This window comes from Rhea americana, unplaced genomic scaffold, assembly GCF_003343005.1.
Source record: "Rhea americana isolate MKP2758 unplaced genomic scaffold, rheAme1 scaffold_566, whole genome shotgun sequence".
NCBI classification, from domain to species: Eukaryota; Metazoa; Chordata; class Aves; order Rheiformes; family Rheidae; genus Rhea; species Rhea americana.
Genome location: NW_028186719.1, coordinates 1 through 15899, shown reverse-complemented (window position 1 = coordinate 15899; position 15899 = coordinate 1). Strand labels below are relative to the sequence as shown.

The 15899-nt window shown below is 56.8% G+C and overlaps 1 protein-coding gene across 2 annotated transcripts; it reads left to right on the top strand.

The window, feature by feature from the left end:
* Positions 1-732: 732 nt before the first annotated feature.
* CHMP2A (charged multivesicular body protein 2A) lies at positions 733-4055 on the top strand. 2 transcript variants are annotated; one of them, XM_085318975.1, is made up of 5 exons: positions 736-1028; positions 1715-1894; positions 2192-2322; positions 2606-2667; positions 3028-3239. In XM_085318975.1, the coding sequence occupies exons 1-5, from the start codon at positions 819-821 to the stop codon at positions 3147-3149; spliced, it is 705 nt and encodes a 234-aa protein (XP_085175101.1). In that variant the 5' UTR covers positions 736-818; the 3' UTR covers positions 3150-3239. The 2 variants fall into 2 exon arrangements, with proteins under 2 accessions (XP_085175100.1, XP_085175101.1); XM_085318974.1 differs by lacking the exon at positions 2606-2667 and having other exon boundaries at positions 733-1028; positions 3028-4055.
* Positions 4056-15899: the final 11844 nt, after the last annotated feature.

Here is a 15899-nt window from a genome sequence, read left to right as displayed (position 1 = left end):
GGGGGGCGAGGGGTCTAGAGGGACCCGGTACCAGCTGGCCATAGAGCAGGGCGGGGGAGTCTAGAGGGACCTGGTATCGGAGGGCCCCTGTGGAGAGGGTACCGGCGAGCGGGACAGCACAGGGGAGAGGCGAAAGGCCTGGGACCATAGAGAGGACCCAGGACCTCCGGAGGGCACCTGGGTCATAGAGGGGTGCCAGAAGAGACTCTACGGGGGTGGGGGGTGGGCGACTGGAGAGAGCAGTGGAGGCCTCCGGGGGTGGGTGTGCTCCCCGGACCATAGAGAGGAGCGGGTGGAAAAGGGAAGGGGGGGCATAGAGAGGGGCAAGGGCCCTGCAGAAGCACCACAGAGGGGCGCTCTGTGCCTCGAACCGTAGAGTTGTCGATGGGTCGATCATTTCAGCAGACAGTCTGGGAGGAGAAGAACGATAGAGAGGAGAGGCCCGAAGCATCTTGGGCGGCACCATAGAGAGGAGGGTGGGGCCGCTCTGGGCAGGCAGGAGGCCCGAAGGGAGGGGGCGGAGCTTCTTGTTCCTTGTTGCCTGGCGATTGGCTGGGCTTCTTGTTGACATGGTGATGGGGTGGGGCCTGGGGGCAGGAGGGCGGAGCCTGGGGTGTAAGTGGCTACAGAGGGGGGCGGCTGGTCCTGCTGGGTTGCAAATGGGTCTGGGGGGGTGGTGGGAGTAGGGGGCAGCTAAACCCTCGGGGTGTTAATGGGTCTGGGGGGGACCCAGACCCCTCAGGGGACATTAAAGGGTCTGGGGTCATCCTGAGCCCAGGGCAGTAGGGGCCTCGTGCAGAGCCCGGGTCCTCCTCTGCATGTCGCTTCCCTCCCCCGTGTCCCCAGACCCCGCTGCCATCATGGATTTGCTGTTCGGGCGCCGGAAGACGCCAGAGGAGCTGCTGCGGCAGAACCAGCGAGCGCTGGCCCGGGCCATGCGGGAGCTGGACCGTGAGCGCCAGAAGCTGGAGACGCAGGAGAAAAAGATCATTGTCGACATCAAGAAGATGGCCAAGCAGGGGCAGATGGTGAGGGGAGGGACACTGTAGTGCGGACTCAGGGCGCCTGGAGGGACCAGAGGACTGCAGGGCAGACCAGGGGACATGGAGAGAASTGGAGGACGTGGCAAGAACTGAGATGCTTGGAGGGTGTCAGAGCACATGGAGGGGATCAGAGCACTGTGGTGGAGACTTTGGGACATGGAAGGGACTGTGGTGGGGATGAAGGGACATGGAGGGTGCTAGGGGATGTGGAGGGGACCAGAGGAAACAGAGGACTGGGATTCATGTGGGACCTGGGGGATGCAGAGCAGACCAAGGTGCTTTGGTGGTGACTGTGGTGGGGACAAGGGGACACAGGCAGGATCAGAGGACATAGAGGGGACCAAGGCACCACAATGGGGACAAAAAAAATGCAGAAGGGAGCAGGGGCTTACTGAGGACTGGGGCTACGGGGGAGACCAGAGGACCATGGTGGGGACCAGGAGAGGCGGAGGGGACCACAGACGTGGGGAGGACAAGGGAACCAAAGTTGGGAGCAGAGGATGCAGAGGGGACTGGGGRACATGGAAGGGACCAGGGGACACAGAGGGGGAGTCTGGTCACTGTGGTGGGGACTAGGAGATGTGTGTGTGTGGCGGGGGGCTGTGGAGATCGCTCAGGGCTCTGGGGATCCCCACGGACCCTGTGGCCACCTAAGGTCCCCTGGCCCACAGGACGCGGTGAAGATCATGGCGAAGGACCTAGTGCGAACGCGGCGCTATGTGAAGAAGTTCATCACTATGCGGGCCAATGTGCAAGCTGTGTCCCTCAAAATCCAGACCCTCAAGTCCAACAACTCCATGGCCCAGGCCATGAAAGGTGTCACAAAGGCTATGGCCACCATGAACCGGCAGGTGGGTGCCTGTGTTCACCTCAAATTGCTCAAGGTGGCCATGACAATGATCCTGAGACCATGGCCGTCATGAACTGCTTGGATGGCCATGGGGATGTCCCTGAGACCATAGCCGTCATGAGCTGTCCCAGGGGAYATCTCCAAGGCCATGTCCACCACAAACTGCCCAACATGGTCATGATGTCCCCAAGGCCATGGCCAACATGAATGGCAGCAAGGGATGTCCCAAAGGCTGTGGCAACCCTGAGCTGCAGGGACATGCTGTATTTCCCCATGTCATGTCCCCATGTCCTCCCAGCTGAAGCTGCCGCAGATCCAGAAGATCATGATGGAGTTTGAGAAGCAAGCGGAGATCATGGACATGAAGGAGGAACTGATGAATGACGCCATTGATGAYGCCATGGGAGATGAGGATGATGAGGAGGAGAGGTGAGAGAGAAAAAAGAATGAGGACATGGATATGGGGGCACAAGGTGACATGAGGGAGGAGGAAATGGAGAAGCAATGGAGGAATGGACAGCAGACACTGGAGAGACACCAGGCACAACTCGGGGGCCAGGGCAGGTAAAGGGTGAGGGGTGACAGGGGACACTGGGGGCTCAAGGGCACCTGAGGAGGGATGGGGAAGGTTGGAGACCCTCAGTCTGAGGGACGGGGGAAACGGGGAGTCAGGGGTCTCAGTGTGGCTCCTGACCACTCCATCCTCTCCCAGTGACGCAGTGGTGTCGCAAGTGCTGGACGAGCTGGGGCTGACCCTCACCGACGAGCTGGCCAGTGAGTGGGACCATTGGGTAATGGGGAGCCTGGGGAGAGTAACTGTGGGAGCACGTAAGGATCCAGAGGAATATTTGGGGGGTAATGTTGGGGCAGATGGAGGTCTAGAGGGGTGTTTGAGGGGTAACTGGGGGATAATGGAGTGACCTGGGAGTCTGAGGGATGTTGGAGAGGATCCAGGAGGATTTCAGGAGTCAGGGCAGGACTTGGGGGGGCAAATGAGGGGTTGGAAGAGTAACTGAGGGAGGATTTGGGGCTCTGAGGGGYGGCTGTGGGATGTTTGGGTTCAGGATGGTCCGGAGGAGGGGGAAGGAGTCACCTGTGATTGCCGCCCCCCTGACCTTTGCCCTTTGCTCCCAGCGCTGCCCCCGCCGGGGGGGTCGCTGGCAGCGGGAGAGGGGCGGGCGCCCGAGGCTGCGGCYGCGTTGGCCGACGCCGACGCCGACCTGGAGGAGCGGCTGAAGAACCTGCGCCGGGACTGACCTCCAGCCTCCGACCCTGGGCCGTGATCCATGGTGACCTCCGACCCTGCTCCCTCGCAGCCCACGGCGACCTGCGGCCCCGGGGTTGACCCATGGCGACCTGCGACGCTGGGTTGATCCCCAGTGACCTGTGACCCCGGGGCTGACCCCGAGTAACCTATGATCCTTGGGCTGTCCCGTGGCAATGTGTGACCCCAGAGTTGACCCCCAGTGAACTGTGACCCTGTGGCTGCCCCCTGGTGACCTGGAACCCCAGGGTTGACCCCCCTGCGACCCCGGGGCTACACTACAGTGACCTCTGACCCTGTGCGATCYGCAGCACCCTGCAATCCCTGCCCCGACCCCATGGCGACCTCCGACCCTGCCCCGGAGCCACCAGCAGTGACCTGCGACCCCTGACCCTTTCAGCTCTCTGGTGACTCTCGGCCCCAGGACTGACCTCTGACCATGGCCTTGACCTGTGGTGACCTGTTCTCCAAACAGGCCCCCTGGGGCTGACCCTAATGACCCTTGACCCTGCCCTTTGTGGCCGGGGGGGGGGGGCAATCAAAGACACACTACGGGACCTTGCCTCCCATGAGCGTGTTTGCCCCCCCCGGGGGTATTTGCCCTCCTCCGGGGTATTTGCCTCCTCTTGGGGTATTTGTGTCCCCCCCCCCAAGGGTATTTCCTCCCGTGAGGTATCTGTTGCACTTCTCTGGGGTATTTTCCCAGTTTTTGGGGGGCATTTGCCCCTTACCCAAGGATATTTGCTCTGTTCTCTGGGTAATTTTCCTCCTGTTGGGGTATTTTTACCCCCGGGGGATACTTAACCCCTTCTTTGGGTTATTTGCCCTCTCTTGGGGTATTTGTTTTCTCCAGGGCAGTTGAGCCCACCATGGGGGCAATAAAGGCCACAAGTTCTTATTGCCCCTCGCCGGCTGGTTCCTGGGGGATGGGGAGTGACCAGTGCCCCCCAGTCACGGACTGGGAGCTCCTGGCGTGCGATTTACTGGTGGCTGATAGAAGGTTGGGCACTGGGAAGGGGAACCTGGATGCCAGGGCTTCTCTTGGGGTTGGGGGCCAGTTTGGGGCCCTGGGTGCCTGTGATCCTCGCCCTTCCCTTCACCAAAACTCCCGTAGATGCCTTCGTCCTCCAGCCACCGAAGCTCAGTGGAGTCAGAGTGCTCCTAATGCTCCTGTCTGATAAAGAGCCGTACGACACAGCATTTTGCTGCCCAAAATGATGTAGGTGGCAGGAAGCAAAGATTCCGAATGGGAAGAGCAGACACAGCAAATGATACGAGGCGTTCAGCCAAAGCAGCTTATCTTCTCCTTCTTGTCCCTGGAGACCTCCCAAGGTGGGATGCTCGGAGGCTGCAGCATGGAGAGCTGCTGCCATGGTTGCACTTTGTGCTAAAATGATCCCGGTTGGTAAGGAGGATTTGTGGGAAAGGTATGGCCAGCTCTTCCGTTTCGTTTTCACCCCTTTGCTGCATCCCAACCTGTCTCATCAAGATCTCACCAGGCATGCAGGGAGATTCCCTGTGCTGGCTCCATGGGTGGAGGAGCCCCTTGCAATTCTGGCCTTGGTGGCCTTTCTTCWGCCGCCTGAAGCCTGCTGTGGGACTATGTCAGTGCTTCCTGTGGCACCGGACACATCATGGGGAAGCCCACAGCTCCACCAGCAACTGATGCATCCCCAGAAYGGCATTCCCGGAGGAAGATGATACCAAGGCAAGCAGTGTGGGCTAGGATCTGCTTGTATGGGCAAAGGAGTTAAGTTTGAATTTCAGGAGGCTTCTGGAGAAACATCCAGGACAGGTTCTTTCCAAACTAGGGTGAAGAGACATCACCAAGGGTTGCCCTGCCTAATGAGGTTTTCCAGCAGCACGGGGACAAGGAGCCCCAGAGCGCATGAGTGTGTGCACGTGTGTGTGCAGATCTGTGCAGCCTTGTGCACAAAGTGAGTGCTCAGGCGCTCGTCTCMTATTACGTCCTTTACTCCCCCTGCAAAGCACACCGTGCTGCAAAGCGCCCGTTTCACATCCCCTCCARCAAAGTTTCACGTGATCTGGCCRCTTGGTTTAATGCGACTGAGGAAAATCCAGAGTGCAGGAGTCTGGCTGGCGATCAGCTGTACCTCTCCCTCTTTTCAAGGAGGCAAGACGTCTTCCGAGGGCTGCAGAGTGAAACGGGAAGGGGCTGAGCATGAGGAGAGAAGCTGAGAAATGCTGCTGGCCACGCTCAGGCTGTTGCTGATGGTGAGAAGCTAGCAGCTTCTCATCTCCTTCTCGGGGCCCAACACCTTTTGCGGGGACGGCAGGGGTGTCCCACTCAGGTGCCAGGCTCCCGAGCCTGCTGCGCTCCCAGGCCAGGCTGCCTGAGGAGCAGACCCTCTTTCCCAGGTGCTGCTGGTGGGGGAAGGAAGGCTTTTGAGGGGAGCAGCAAACACCCCCTTGTTGGCAGGTACTTACGCGGGGAAGGGCTGCCGTAGCTTCTGCTCCAGGAGCTTTCTTTGGGCCTCCCGCCACCTCTCCTGCGGAGAGGTCTTGGTGTTGAGTGGGGGCAGAGCTTGTGATCCCCGTGGCGTAGTGCTCCTGCGACAGTGGTGACAAATCCTCTCTCACCTTGTGGCTGGCTGCCCTGCTGCCACTGCCGACCAGCACGCGCTGTTGCTCTGGTGTCCAGAGCCCCTTTTGGCCCCAGAGGGGTTTTGGGCTTGAAGTTAGGGCAGCAGAGAGGCTCCTGGAGGGAAGGTCTCCCCCAGGTCCTTTGGGGTCCCCCAGAAGCCAGGGGATGCTGCTCTCAGCCCAGTGGATGAGGGAGAGGGAAAAGGGTCGTCCTGTGTGCAGGACTATGGGGACTGGGCTGTGCTTTGCTGCAGCTGTGGACACTTACTCTTGCTGGGGTCTCCGCAGTTGGGCTGAAACTCTCCTCATTTGCTCRCCCTGCATCTCCAACTTGTCCTCCTGTGTCCTGGGCTTGTCTGGAGGATGGGGAATTCTCAGCACCGGAGGGCCAAAGTACTGCCAAGGAAGCAAGGCAGGGAGAAATAAAGAGTGCAAGCAGAGAGGTTGTTTCCCAGGTGCCTTGCGGCAGAGTTGCCCTCTGGCACCCATGCTACACCTCCACCATGGGATCTTCTTGCAATATCTTGTGTGGAGCATGCTACCCCCCGGCTGCTCCATCTTTGCCTGTCACCTGGGCTTCTGGAGAAGAACTCCTGAGCTTTGAGGCAGAAGCTCCCAGGGTAGACCGAAGGGCCTCCTTCCCTAAGAAAAGCCTTACGTAACGGTCCCGGATCTCTTCAATGCTCTCCAGCCTTTCCCTTTCAGCCAGGAACACATCCCACACATCCAGAGAAGCATCTTCAGCAGTGGTCCCTCCTTTCCAGGGGTGATACTGGCATGCAAGGGAGGGAAAAAAAGAAAGTGGTGGAGATGGAAGTGGGGAGAGAGGACAGCAGGTGTGCAGGGATGGATACTTTCAAAGGCTGCCAGTACCTTGTCTCTCCAGCCTTGCCACGTGGTTTGGTCGGCATATACAACCCGCAAATACAAGTCATTCCAGAAGTAGCCCACATCCCACTTTCGCAGATGCTTGCGGATTTCCTGCAGGGCCACGGAAAGGCAACAGCATCCAGGATTAGCTGTGTAGCTCTTAGTCTCTCTACTACTCCCTGACATGAACCTTTCTGTCCATGGGGCATGGTTGGGGCACTGACATATGGTGGGTTCCCAAACTCCATCCAGGCACAAGTACCTCCTCTGCCATGAGCAGTGACCACAGCAGTCAATGCGTTCCAGAGAGCTGGAAAGCTTACCCTCACAGGAAAGCCCACCATGGCCATTGCTAGCATCGACCATGCCCACAGAAGGGACCCTGCTGTGCTCCACAAAAACGCAGGAGGCAACAGCGTCCTGCAAAACTATTGAGTGACTTCCCTCTCCTGAAGGAAGGCCCAAAGGAAGCACTTTTCCAAAAGGGACTGCCAAGCAACCAGGCTTTTCTCCAGGGACAGCTGCCACAAGAATTGCATCCAGCTGGAGCACCTACCGCCACTGTTTCGCGGCACCCTTTGCAGTCCCGCAGCATCTTCTGGACTTCGTCTGGAGAAAGGGATTTCCTTTTGCCATCCTCCTGCATCCAGGGCAAACTGTCCAGATCTGGGATGTGAAGTCTAGAGAGAAGCACCATGGGCAGTGGGTAGGAGTGCAGGAGGACTCCCTCCCTCCCTCCATGCTCACATGCAGGCAAACGCATCCTGCTCATCCACAGAAAAAGGAGTCCAAAATACACCACTTCCCTCTTCCAGATTGCCAGGGTGTTCCCCCAATGCTCTGCATGCTGGGAGGAGAGAGTCAGGGAGAAATGATACTGTCCTCAGAGGGAAGAGGAGCTACTAATTCCCCTTCAGAGTTATCATCAAAGACACTGTGTCCGAGGCAAGAGCTCACTCCCCTGGTGAAAACAGCCCTGTGTCACCCTTCTTCATGAGTCTCACCTGGATGGAGGTGTTTTGATCCGGACTCTCTTCCCCTTGGGTTTCTTTGCAGTCTCTGAGGGTATTTTGAGCAGATGATGTTTCCCACGGGAGCGCTTGGCAGGACGTTTCTCTGCTCGGGCTAAAAGAGGAGACTCTTCAGAACGGAGTCTGCTTTGTGCTGGCTACCTTGAGACACGTGAGGCTCACTGGGAGCTCTTGCAGACCTAATGGAGTCTGCCATGGGGGGAAGTGTTTCCTGCAAGGGAAGAGATTTGTGTCTCTCTRTCTTGCTCTTAGACGCACAGGTTGACTCTTGTGGCACGCTCTCCCCACAGGCCTTTGGGGATCGTTTTGGAGCAATGACAAAAGGGAGGATTGAATTTGGCTCTTTCAGAAGGTAACAGTGTTTCTGGCAGAGGTTAGTGGCTTTCTCTACAATGATCCATGGGTGGCCTTACCTTTCTTGGCAACGAAGCACTTGTATTCCCAGTCTGCTTCTTGCTCGGGTGTTAGAGGTCCCCTTCCACCTGGTTTCACAGAGGTTCGATACAAGGGATGGTCAAGAGCAAACCTGGAGAGAAGCAGCAGAGAGCAGGCTGAGAAAGGGCACCCCCTTTCCCCTTGTGGCTTGGGTTCATCATCAGGTCACAAAGACATTTTGGTAATCCTGAAAAAAMTGGGAATGCAAAGTAGAACCACTCCTGCTGGGTACTCCCAGCAAAGACACCTGTATCACCCAGGGAAGCAAGAGCAAGCATGAGGGGAGGTGGGAACCCTTCCCTGGAGGAGTTCTTCTCCACTGGCATTGCAGGAGACTAGACCTGGCAGTAGAGCAGGACCCATCAGGAGCTGCACAGCTGCTGGCATGGTGGGCCAAGGGCTGTGGAAGCAAGCACACTCACGTTGGGAGCACAATGACCCCGCCAAAACTGTTGTGGGACACGTCCTTCTCTCTTCCAAAGATGACCAGCTCCTTGGTCTTGGGGTCCTGCAAGAGCCACAAAAGYGAGTGAGGTGATGCCCAGGAATCAGCTCCTCCTCTTTGCTAAGATGATGACAGTTGCAATGGTAGGATGTTGAGCAGAGAGAGACAGCCCTTGGCTCATTTCTGCCCTGTGTGTGAGCTGAGAGTGCCCAGTGAATAAGATGTGCCTGAGGAGTGGAGCRGGTCATGCTCCGGGAGAAGTGGTCTGCCTGGCAATAGGCCTGGCAAAGGGCAACACTTACACTGAGAAGAGAGTTGATTACGGCCCCAGTGTCATCAAAGGTCTCCAGGAAGTCGGCGTAGAAGCGCATGGTGGCGAYGTTGTTGCGCACGGAGAGCATGCCAATGTCCTTGAAGATAAAGTCGATGTCCTGCTGCTTCATTACGAAGAAGTAGAAGAACAGCAGCGTTTCRGTGATGCAAGTCCTCAGGACACCTGGCGTACGAATGGTCTCCCAGGACAAGTGAACGTAGTCTATTGACACGGTGGGGATATCCTCTGGAAAGCAGCCCAAGAGTCTCCTCAGTCAGTCTCTTCCACACAACAGCTGGGGCAGACCACCATGATGCTGCCACGGTTCTCTGTCCTCTTACCAGGAAGTGCTACTTGGGGGTACTGGAGATAGCTAATGCGTGTTACAGTCTTGGCCAGCTGAAACACAGGTTTCCGGACTGTGCGCAGTTCACCGCCTCCAACGTCGAGCTGTTCTTCAACCACAGAGAAGGTGCCCAGGCCAGTTATCGTGACTGCCTGTAAAAAGAGCATGACAGATGGGGCAGGTGGGAATACTTYTAGTGATTCAGATGAATGATGCCTGATCAGAGCATGGGGAAGACACCTTGTGCCTTCTCCACTGCTGATGGTCCAAGGGCACATGAAAAAGGGTGAAGGAAGTCCTCCCTTCTCCCAGGCGTCTGCCTCCCTTCTCCCTCCTCTGCAGCCTCCCCAAAGGAGGGGGTGCAGGAAGAGCCAGCCCATCAACTCTCCCCAGGCAGAGCAGAGCCCAGAGCTTCCCAAAACTCGGGATAGCCCTGAAAAAGAAGACAGGCTCTCTGGGGGTCTTCGGCCTTGCAGGGGAGGGGAGGCAGAGATGCAGTGCCTGGCTGAGGGGAGCCAGGTGCCTAGAAAGCCCCAGAGTGAGTGGGGAGCTCAAGATGCCAACCCCACCTTGTTGAGTGACAGCTGCTGCCGAACATAGTCCAGTACTGCATGCCAGATCTGCAGGACATCTAGAAAGCAAGGGAAAGCCAGGTCATGCTTGGAATAAGGACTTCACATGACTGCAGTCCATCCTTCCCAAGGAGGTGGCAGGGACAGGGGAAGCCAGCATCTCACCCAGCCCCAAGCAACCCCTCCATGGCAGGGACTGCAGAGCCCAGGCTGTGGCTGGTGGCAGTCTACGTGCCTCCTTGTGTCTCCAGAAAAGGCCTGAAGCTGAATGAGGGACCCCCCCCCACCCCGGGCCCCCGAGTTTGTGCAGCGCCTTTGCTGGGGAAGAGTCTCTGGGACAGCCGTCCTGATAGAGCTCTGTAAGGCCTTACCCTCCATTTCGAGGCTGTGGATGGTGATGTAYGGCAAGCTTCTGGCCATCTCAAGGGCAAGATCCATGCTTTTCTCGCCCTTTGTCTTGGGGATGCCCATGGCTGCCTGCAAACACTGAGCACAGTGGAGAGACCGTGTTTTTCTCCTTCGTCCAGAAGAACCTAGTCCACTGGGCTCTTCTCCTCCTGCACAGTCCTTCCCCAAAGTGCCTCCTGCGCTGTGCCACCACCTCTCTTTGTCTTGACTGTCTGGCTGCAGAGCAAGCAGAGGTGAGAGCAGCCCCCTGTGCCAGGGCTCTTGGAGGCCTGGCAGGGAAGCGTGGAGAGGGCGTTGGGTGCCATGGGGAGAGAGCAGCTGTTGCTGTGATGTGCAAGAGCCCCACTGTGAGCCCAGCCCACATCACAGAGGGGCTGCAGGGGCCCCACTGGGGCCTCTGCACCAGTCAGGGGGGCCATGCCATGGGCAGGGACTGCCCAGGGCCTTGTGGGGAACTGCCTGTACCCCCTGCCCAGGCAGGCTGTGGGGCWGGGAGAGCCTTGGGGGGAACCTCAGGCTGGGGTCACCCTGTGCATGCTGGGGGTTGAACCCTGCAAGGTCCACTGAGCGGGGGACATGGAGGAGCATTTGCTGGAGAGAGAGAAGGGCCCTTGACAGAAGGAAGGAAAAGGCAAGATTAAGGGGGAAAAAAAAGGCAAGAGAAGAAGAAGGAAGGAGGAAAAAAAAGAGGGGGAAGGAAAACATAAGGGGGAAAAAAAAGGCAAGAGAAGAAGAAGGAAGGAAAATACATGAAGAAGAAAGAGAAGGAGGGAACAGAAAAGAAGGAAGAAAGAAAAGGAGRCAGAAAGGGAAAGGAAAGAAGAGGAAATGGAAGGACAAGGAAGAAGAAAAGAGAGGCAAAAAAAAGGAAACACAAAAGCAAAGAGAAGGAAGGGAGAGGAAGAAGGAAAGAGAAGAAAAGAAGTAAAAGAAAGGAAGGAAAGGAAGAAAGGAAGGAGGGAGGGAGGGTGGGATGAAGAGGGCAAGGGGACGGAGAGAGGACAGTAGGATTTCAGGCAGAGCTGCCATGAATGTCTCCAGACAGTGCCCAAGGCTAAGAAACATCTCCAGCTGCCCTTAGGGGAATTCCCCTCTGTCCCATCAGCCCTGGAAGGTTTTGGCATTGGGAAACACTCGTGGACATGTAGGCTTGGCCTCACTGGAAGGATTATTTTCTAAAATGATACGCTGAAACCCACCTGGGCACTCTTGCAGTGGATTCCTCTGAGCCACCTTCCTTCAAACACCAGCCTTTTTCATGGGCCACCCCAAAACATGGGTTCCCTGGGGTCTGGAAGGATGACCAGTCCCCCCCCCGCCCCCCAATGTCTGGGGTCACTAAGAACCTTCAGGATCCCCCTGGACGCCTGGGTCTCCTCCTGCAGCACAGTGCCCAGGGCATCTCTGTGGAGGAAGGCTRGTGTCTCCAGGCTTGAGGAGGAAGCTAGGCATGCCAGCTCAGCCCCTTAGCACATGTCTGGCCGCAGCTGGAYGCTCATCAGCACCCCTAGTGGGATCAGTGTCTCTTCCCAGGTTTGGTGGTGGATGGGGAATTTGAAGATTCCCAAGGGTGTCCTTGTGATGTCATAGGGGTATTGAGGTTTTCTGGGGGTTCTTGAGGAGTTTGTATTGGTCCCTGGGCCTCTGTGGAGGTCCCTGGGCTTAGTCTGGTGCTCCTTGGGGTTCTCTGAGATGTTTGGGGGCAGTGTGGGCTTCCCTGGGAGTCAGTCAAGGTGCCCTACGGTAGGCTTTGGGGACCTTGGGGCTGTCTGGGTGCCCCGTGGGTGTGTGTGGCGCCTAGGAGGGTGCTGGGGGAATGCCTGGCAGTTTTGCACAGTGCAGTGGCTGACTGCACGGAGCAGTGAGAGTGTTCACAAAATCACAGTTACAGATCTCTGTGATTCTGTGCTCCTGACTAGGGCCAGGGTCCCTGCATGCCCCAGAAGATCCCCCAGGGAAACAGCACCTCCTCCTAATGCAAAGGCACCTCACTGCTCTCCCCACTCCCTTTCAGCTCTGACAGASCCTGCAAGGGGCTGTGCATGCATGGAGAAGACTGCTCAGTGCGGCCACCAGCATCCTCTTCCCAAAGGTCCCACATTCAGGAGCTCTGTTTCCAGGATCTTCCCACCCCCTAGCAAGACCTTGCAATTTCTGCTCCTCCCTGCACATGGCAAAATCCAAAGGGATTGAAGGCAAAGTCAAGCAAGAAATGCATGCTGGAGGGTTTCAGACATATGAAGCAGCTTCAGCCCCATCAGCGGAGAGCCAAGGGCCAGAGCCAAGGCAGGGGGAGGAAAGGGAAAGTGGGAAGCCCGTGAACTGAAACCATCCAGGAGCAGGAGAGAGAACTGAAGTGGAAACAAGGCTCTGGGAGAGGTGCTTGTGGCACCCTGCAGCTCTGCCTACTCCGTCCTGCTCGCAGGAGACATCTGGGGCCAAGATTTCATATGGGGTCAAGTAGGGTGGGTCAGAATAGTGCTTGAGAAGAAACATCCAGTGACTGTGAAGTCACTTCTGCTTGAGGAGTTGATAGGGCACCAGCAGCACAACTGAGATATGTGTTTTGGAGATCACTTCTCCCTGAGCAGCGGGTATGTCAGCATTTGGCTCATGGATGGTGAAATTATAGTGAGGGAACTTCTGTCTGAGAGGCTGATAGGCCAGCTACAGGCATTTGGCTGTGATGGTGATAGACCAGCAGTGGCCACAGGGTTTGAGGCTGGTTGTGTGGTAACTTGTGCATCAGTACCCTAACATCTGACACATGGCACACTGCTTCTTTTTGTGCTTGTGAGGTCAGTTGTGCCCCATGCCTGACAGACAAGCAGCAGGAACATTTTCTCAAGGTTGATTGTGAGGTCCCCTGTACCTCAGGAGCTGACAGGCCAGCAGCAGGAACATGGCTTTGATGCTGCGTGCAAGATCATTTGTGCTCCAGGCCGTGATAGGCAAGTAGCAGGCACATGGCTCACAGTCTGATTGTGGGGTCACTACTACTTCTGCACCCAAGGTAGGAGAGACCTGAGGTGCTGCAGACTGGAAGAAAGCCATTGTCCCTGCAGTCTTCCAAAAGGGCAAGAAGGAGGAACCAGGGAACTACAGGCCAGTCAGCCTCACCTGCATCCCTGGAAAGGTCCTAGAGCAGCTCATCCTGCCTACCATTACCAAGCATCTGAAGAACAAGAAGGTAGCCAGGAGCAGTCAGCATGGATTCAGCAAGGGGAAATCAGGCTTAACCAACCTGATGGCCTTCTATGATACAATGACTGCCTGCATGKATGAGGGCAGAGCAGTGGATGTTGTCTGCCTTTTTGGTGATAAGGCTCTGGCCACTGTCTGGCCCTTACTATCCTCATAGGCAAGCTCAGGAAGTACAGGGTAGATGAGCAGAGAGTGAGGTGATATGAGAACTGGCTGAATGGCACCGTTCAGAGGGTTGTGACCAGTGGCACAAAGCCTAGTTGGAGGCCTGCAGCTAGYGGTGTACCCCAGGGGTTCCTAGTGGGTCCCACCTTGTTCAATGTATTCTTCAGTGACATGGAGAAGGGGACAGAGTTCACCCTCAGCAATTTGCTGATGAGAACAAACTGAAAGGAGTGGCTGATACACCCAGGGCTGTGCTGCCACTCAGAGGGACCTCCACAGGCTGGAGAGATGGGCAGAGAGGGACCTCATGAAGTTCAACAAAGGCAAGTGCAGAGTCCTTTGCCTCAGGAGGAAACCCCCATGCACCAGGACAGGCTAGGGGCTGACCTGCTGGAAAGCTGCTCTGTGGAAAAGGACCTGGGAGTCCTGCTGGACAAGCTGACCACGAGCCAGCAATGTGACCTTGCAGTCCTGGTGGCCAGGATACTGGTCAGACTTTGGTGCCAGATGGCCAGATGTGGGCCAGGAGGCCACATGTCCCCATCTTCGGCATCCTCCAGCCAGGTGCTGGCACCAGCTAGGTCRTCCCAGGACATGCCATGCCCCAGCTGGTGGGGAGCCAAGGGCCTCTGGCTGGGCTCGTGCTTCTTCTCCTCCTCTTTGGCCTCTGTGGAAAAACAATGGGGARGGAGGTGGGCAGCCCTTCTCGAGGGGTCCCCATCTAAATCTGATCCTCCTTCTCAGGAGGGGTCACCAACATGGGATCTGGGGTGGCTGTGGCAGTGTGGAGGACAGTGGCATGTCAGTCCCACGTGGTTGTGCCCACCTTCCTCTTCGTATACAGTGCTGCCTTCCTCCTCGCCCACAGCCACTTCTGCTGCCTCATGGATGGAGGCCCCATTGTGGGCAGGAACAGGGAGGCTCATGTCGAGTCCTCTTGCACCCTCAGCCTGATAACGGCTCTGCAACCACAACACTGATTTTAGTGCTGAGATGGGGGGGGGCTGTGGTGAGGGCATGCATCCCCTCGATATCGTGCATGGGCGGGAGCACTAATGCCTGCACGCACAGACATCGTGGTGAGCCCCAGTATGGTTCATCCCATGCTGAGTGCAACGGGCACATTCAGAGTGCCTCTGTTTGTGTGTGGTCTCTGCTGTGAGCTGGTGAGGGTGAGGGGGAAGGTGTGAGCCCAGGTGGAGAGGACTGCTGGGTCAAGAGCCAGCCTCTGGGGAGATGAGCTGGAGCCCAAATGCCCCAGTCTGGCAACTTTGTAAAGCACTGCATTACCCTCCAAGATSAGTATTGCGGGTGGCCTTTGGRGGAGCTGTCAGTGTCTGTGGGACACMTCTCCCTGTCAGCTCGTCTGCAGGGGATCCCTTTCTATCCCATGGCAATCAGGTCAGCAGGGTCCACAAAGAGAGGCCTTTGATTCTGCCTCTCTCTGTGTCTTCCTCCACTTCSTTCCCCAGAGGTGCCCACTCGCTRCCCTGGAAAGCTCAAATGGGCCATTCCTTGAGGTTCAAGCCTAATTGCAGCTGTGCTYAAGCATGACCGTGTACTAGGAACCCATTCCAGTTCAGGAAGTTTTGGAACGTGCTTGCAGCGGAAGAGCAAGGGGAAGGTGGCTATCATCCATGGCCAGTGGGAAGCAGCAAAAGGCAAGATGTGCATTTCAAGAGAACAGTTGCTTTCCCCCTTCTGAAGAGGACACTTTGGACTATGATGCACTCTGGGGTCCCAGTGCCTCTTGGCCTTCACTGGCCATAAAGGGAGTCCAGGATGGAGGCATCAGTGTGAGATGGAGGCATCAACATGAGAGATGCACCTGCTTGGTGGGGGCAGGAGGGGGATGGGATGTTGCAGCATTCATTTCACCATTCCATGGGCAGAAGAGCCCACGGGAGGCACCCAAATCTGCTCAGGGACTGCCAGCTCAAACCCTTGTGGGAAGGATAAGCACTGCTGGAGGTGAGTCACCCTCCCACTGGATCCAGGCATCCTGTGAGGGGGCAGAACTTGCTTCAGAGGTGCTGGGTTTTTGGACAAACTGCCCTAAGTCGGAGGAAGAGATTCACCAATGTTTCTTGGAGACCCTCAGACACCTCTGGAACGAGGCTCAGGAGTGAGCAATGAATTGAGCCCTTCCTCTGGATACGTCTGCAGTGGGGCACAGGAATCCCAGCCCTCCTGTTCTCTGTGCATTCTTGCAAAGCACATCTGTGAAAGTCATCAGTCGGATAGCGCCAGCCCTGCTGAAGCACTGCTGACGGTCTTCAACAGAAACCATCATTAGCTGGAGCTTCTTTGCCAAGTGTTTGACACACAAAGCCTCATTTCCTCGTGCCC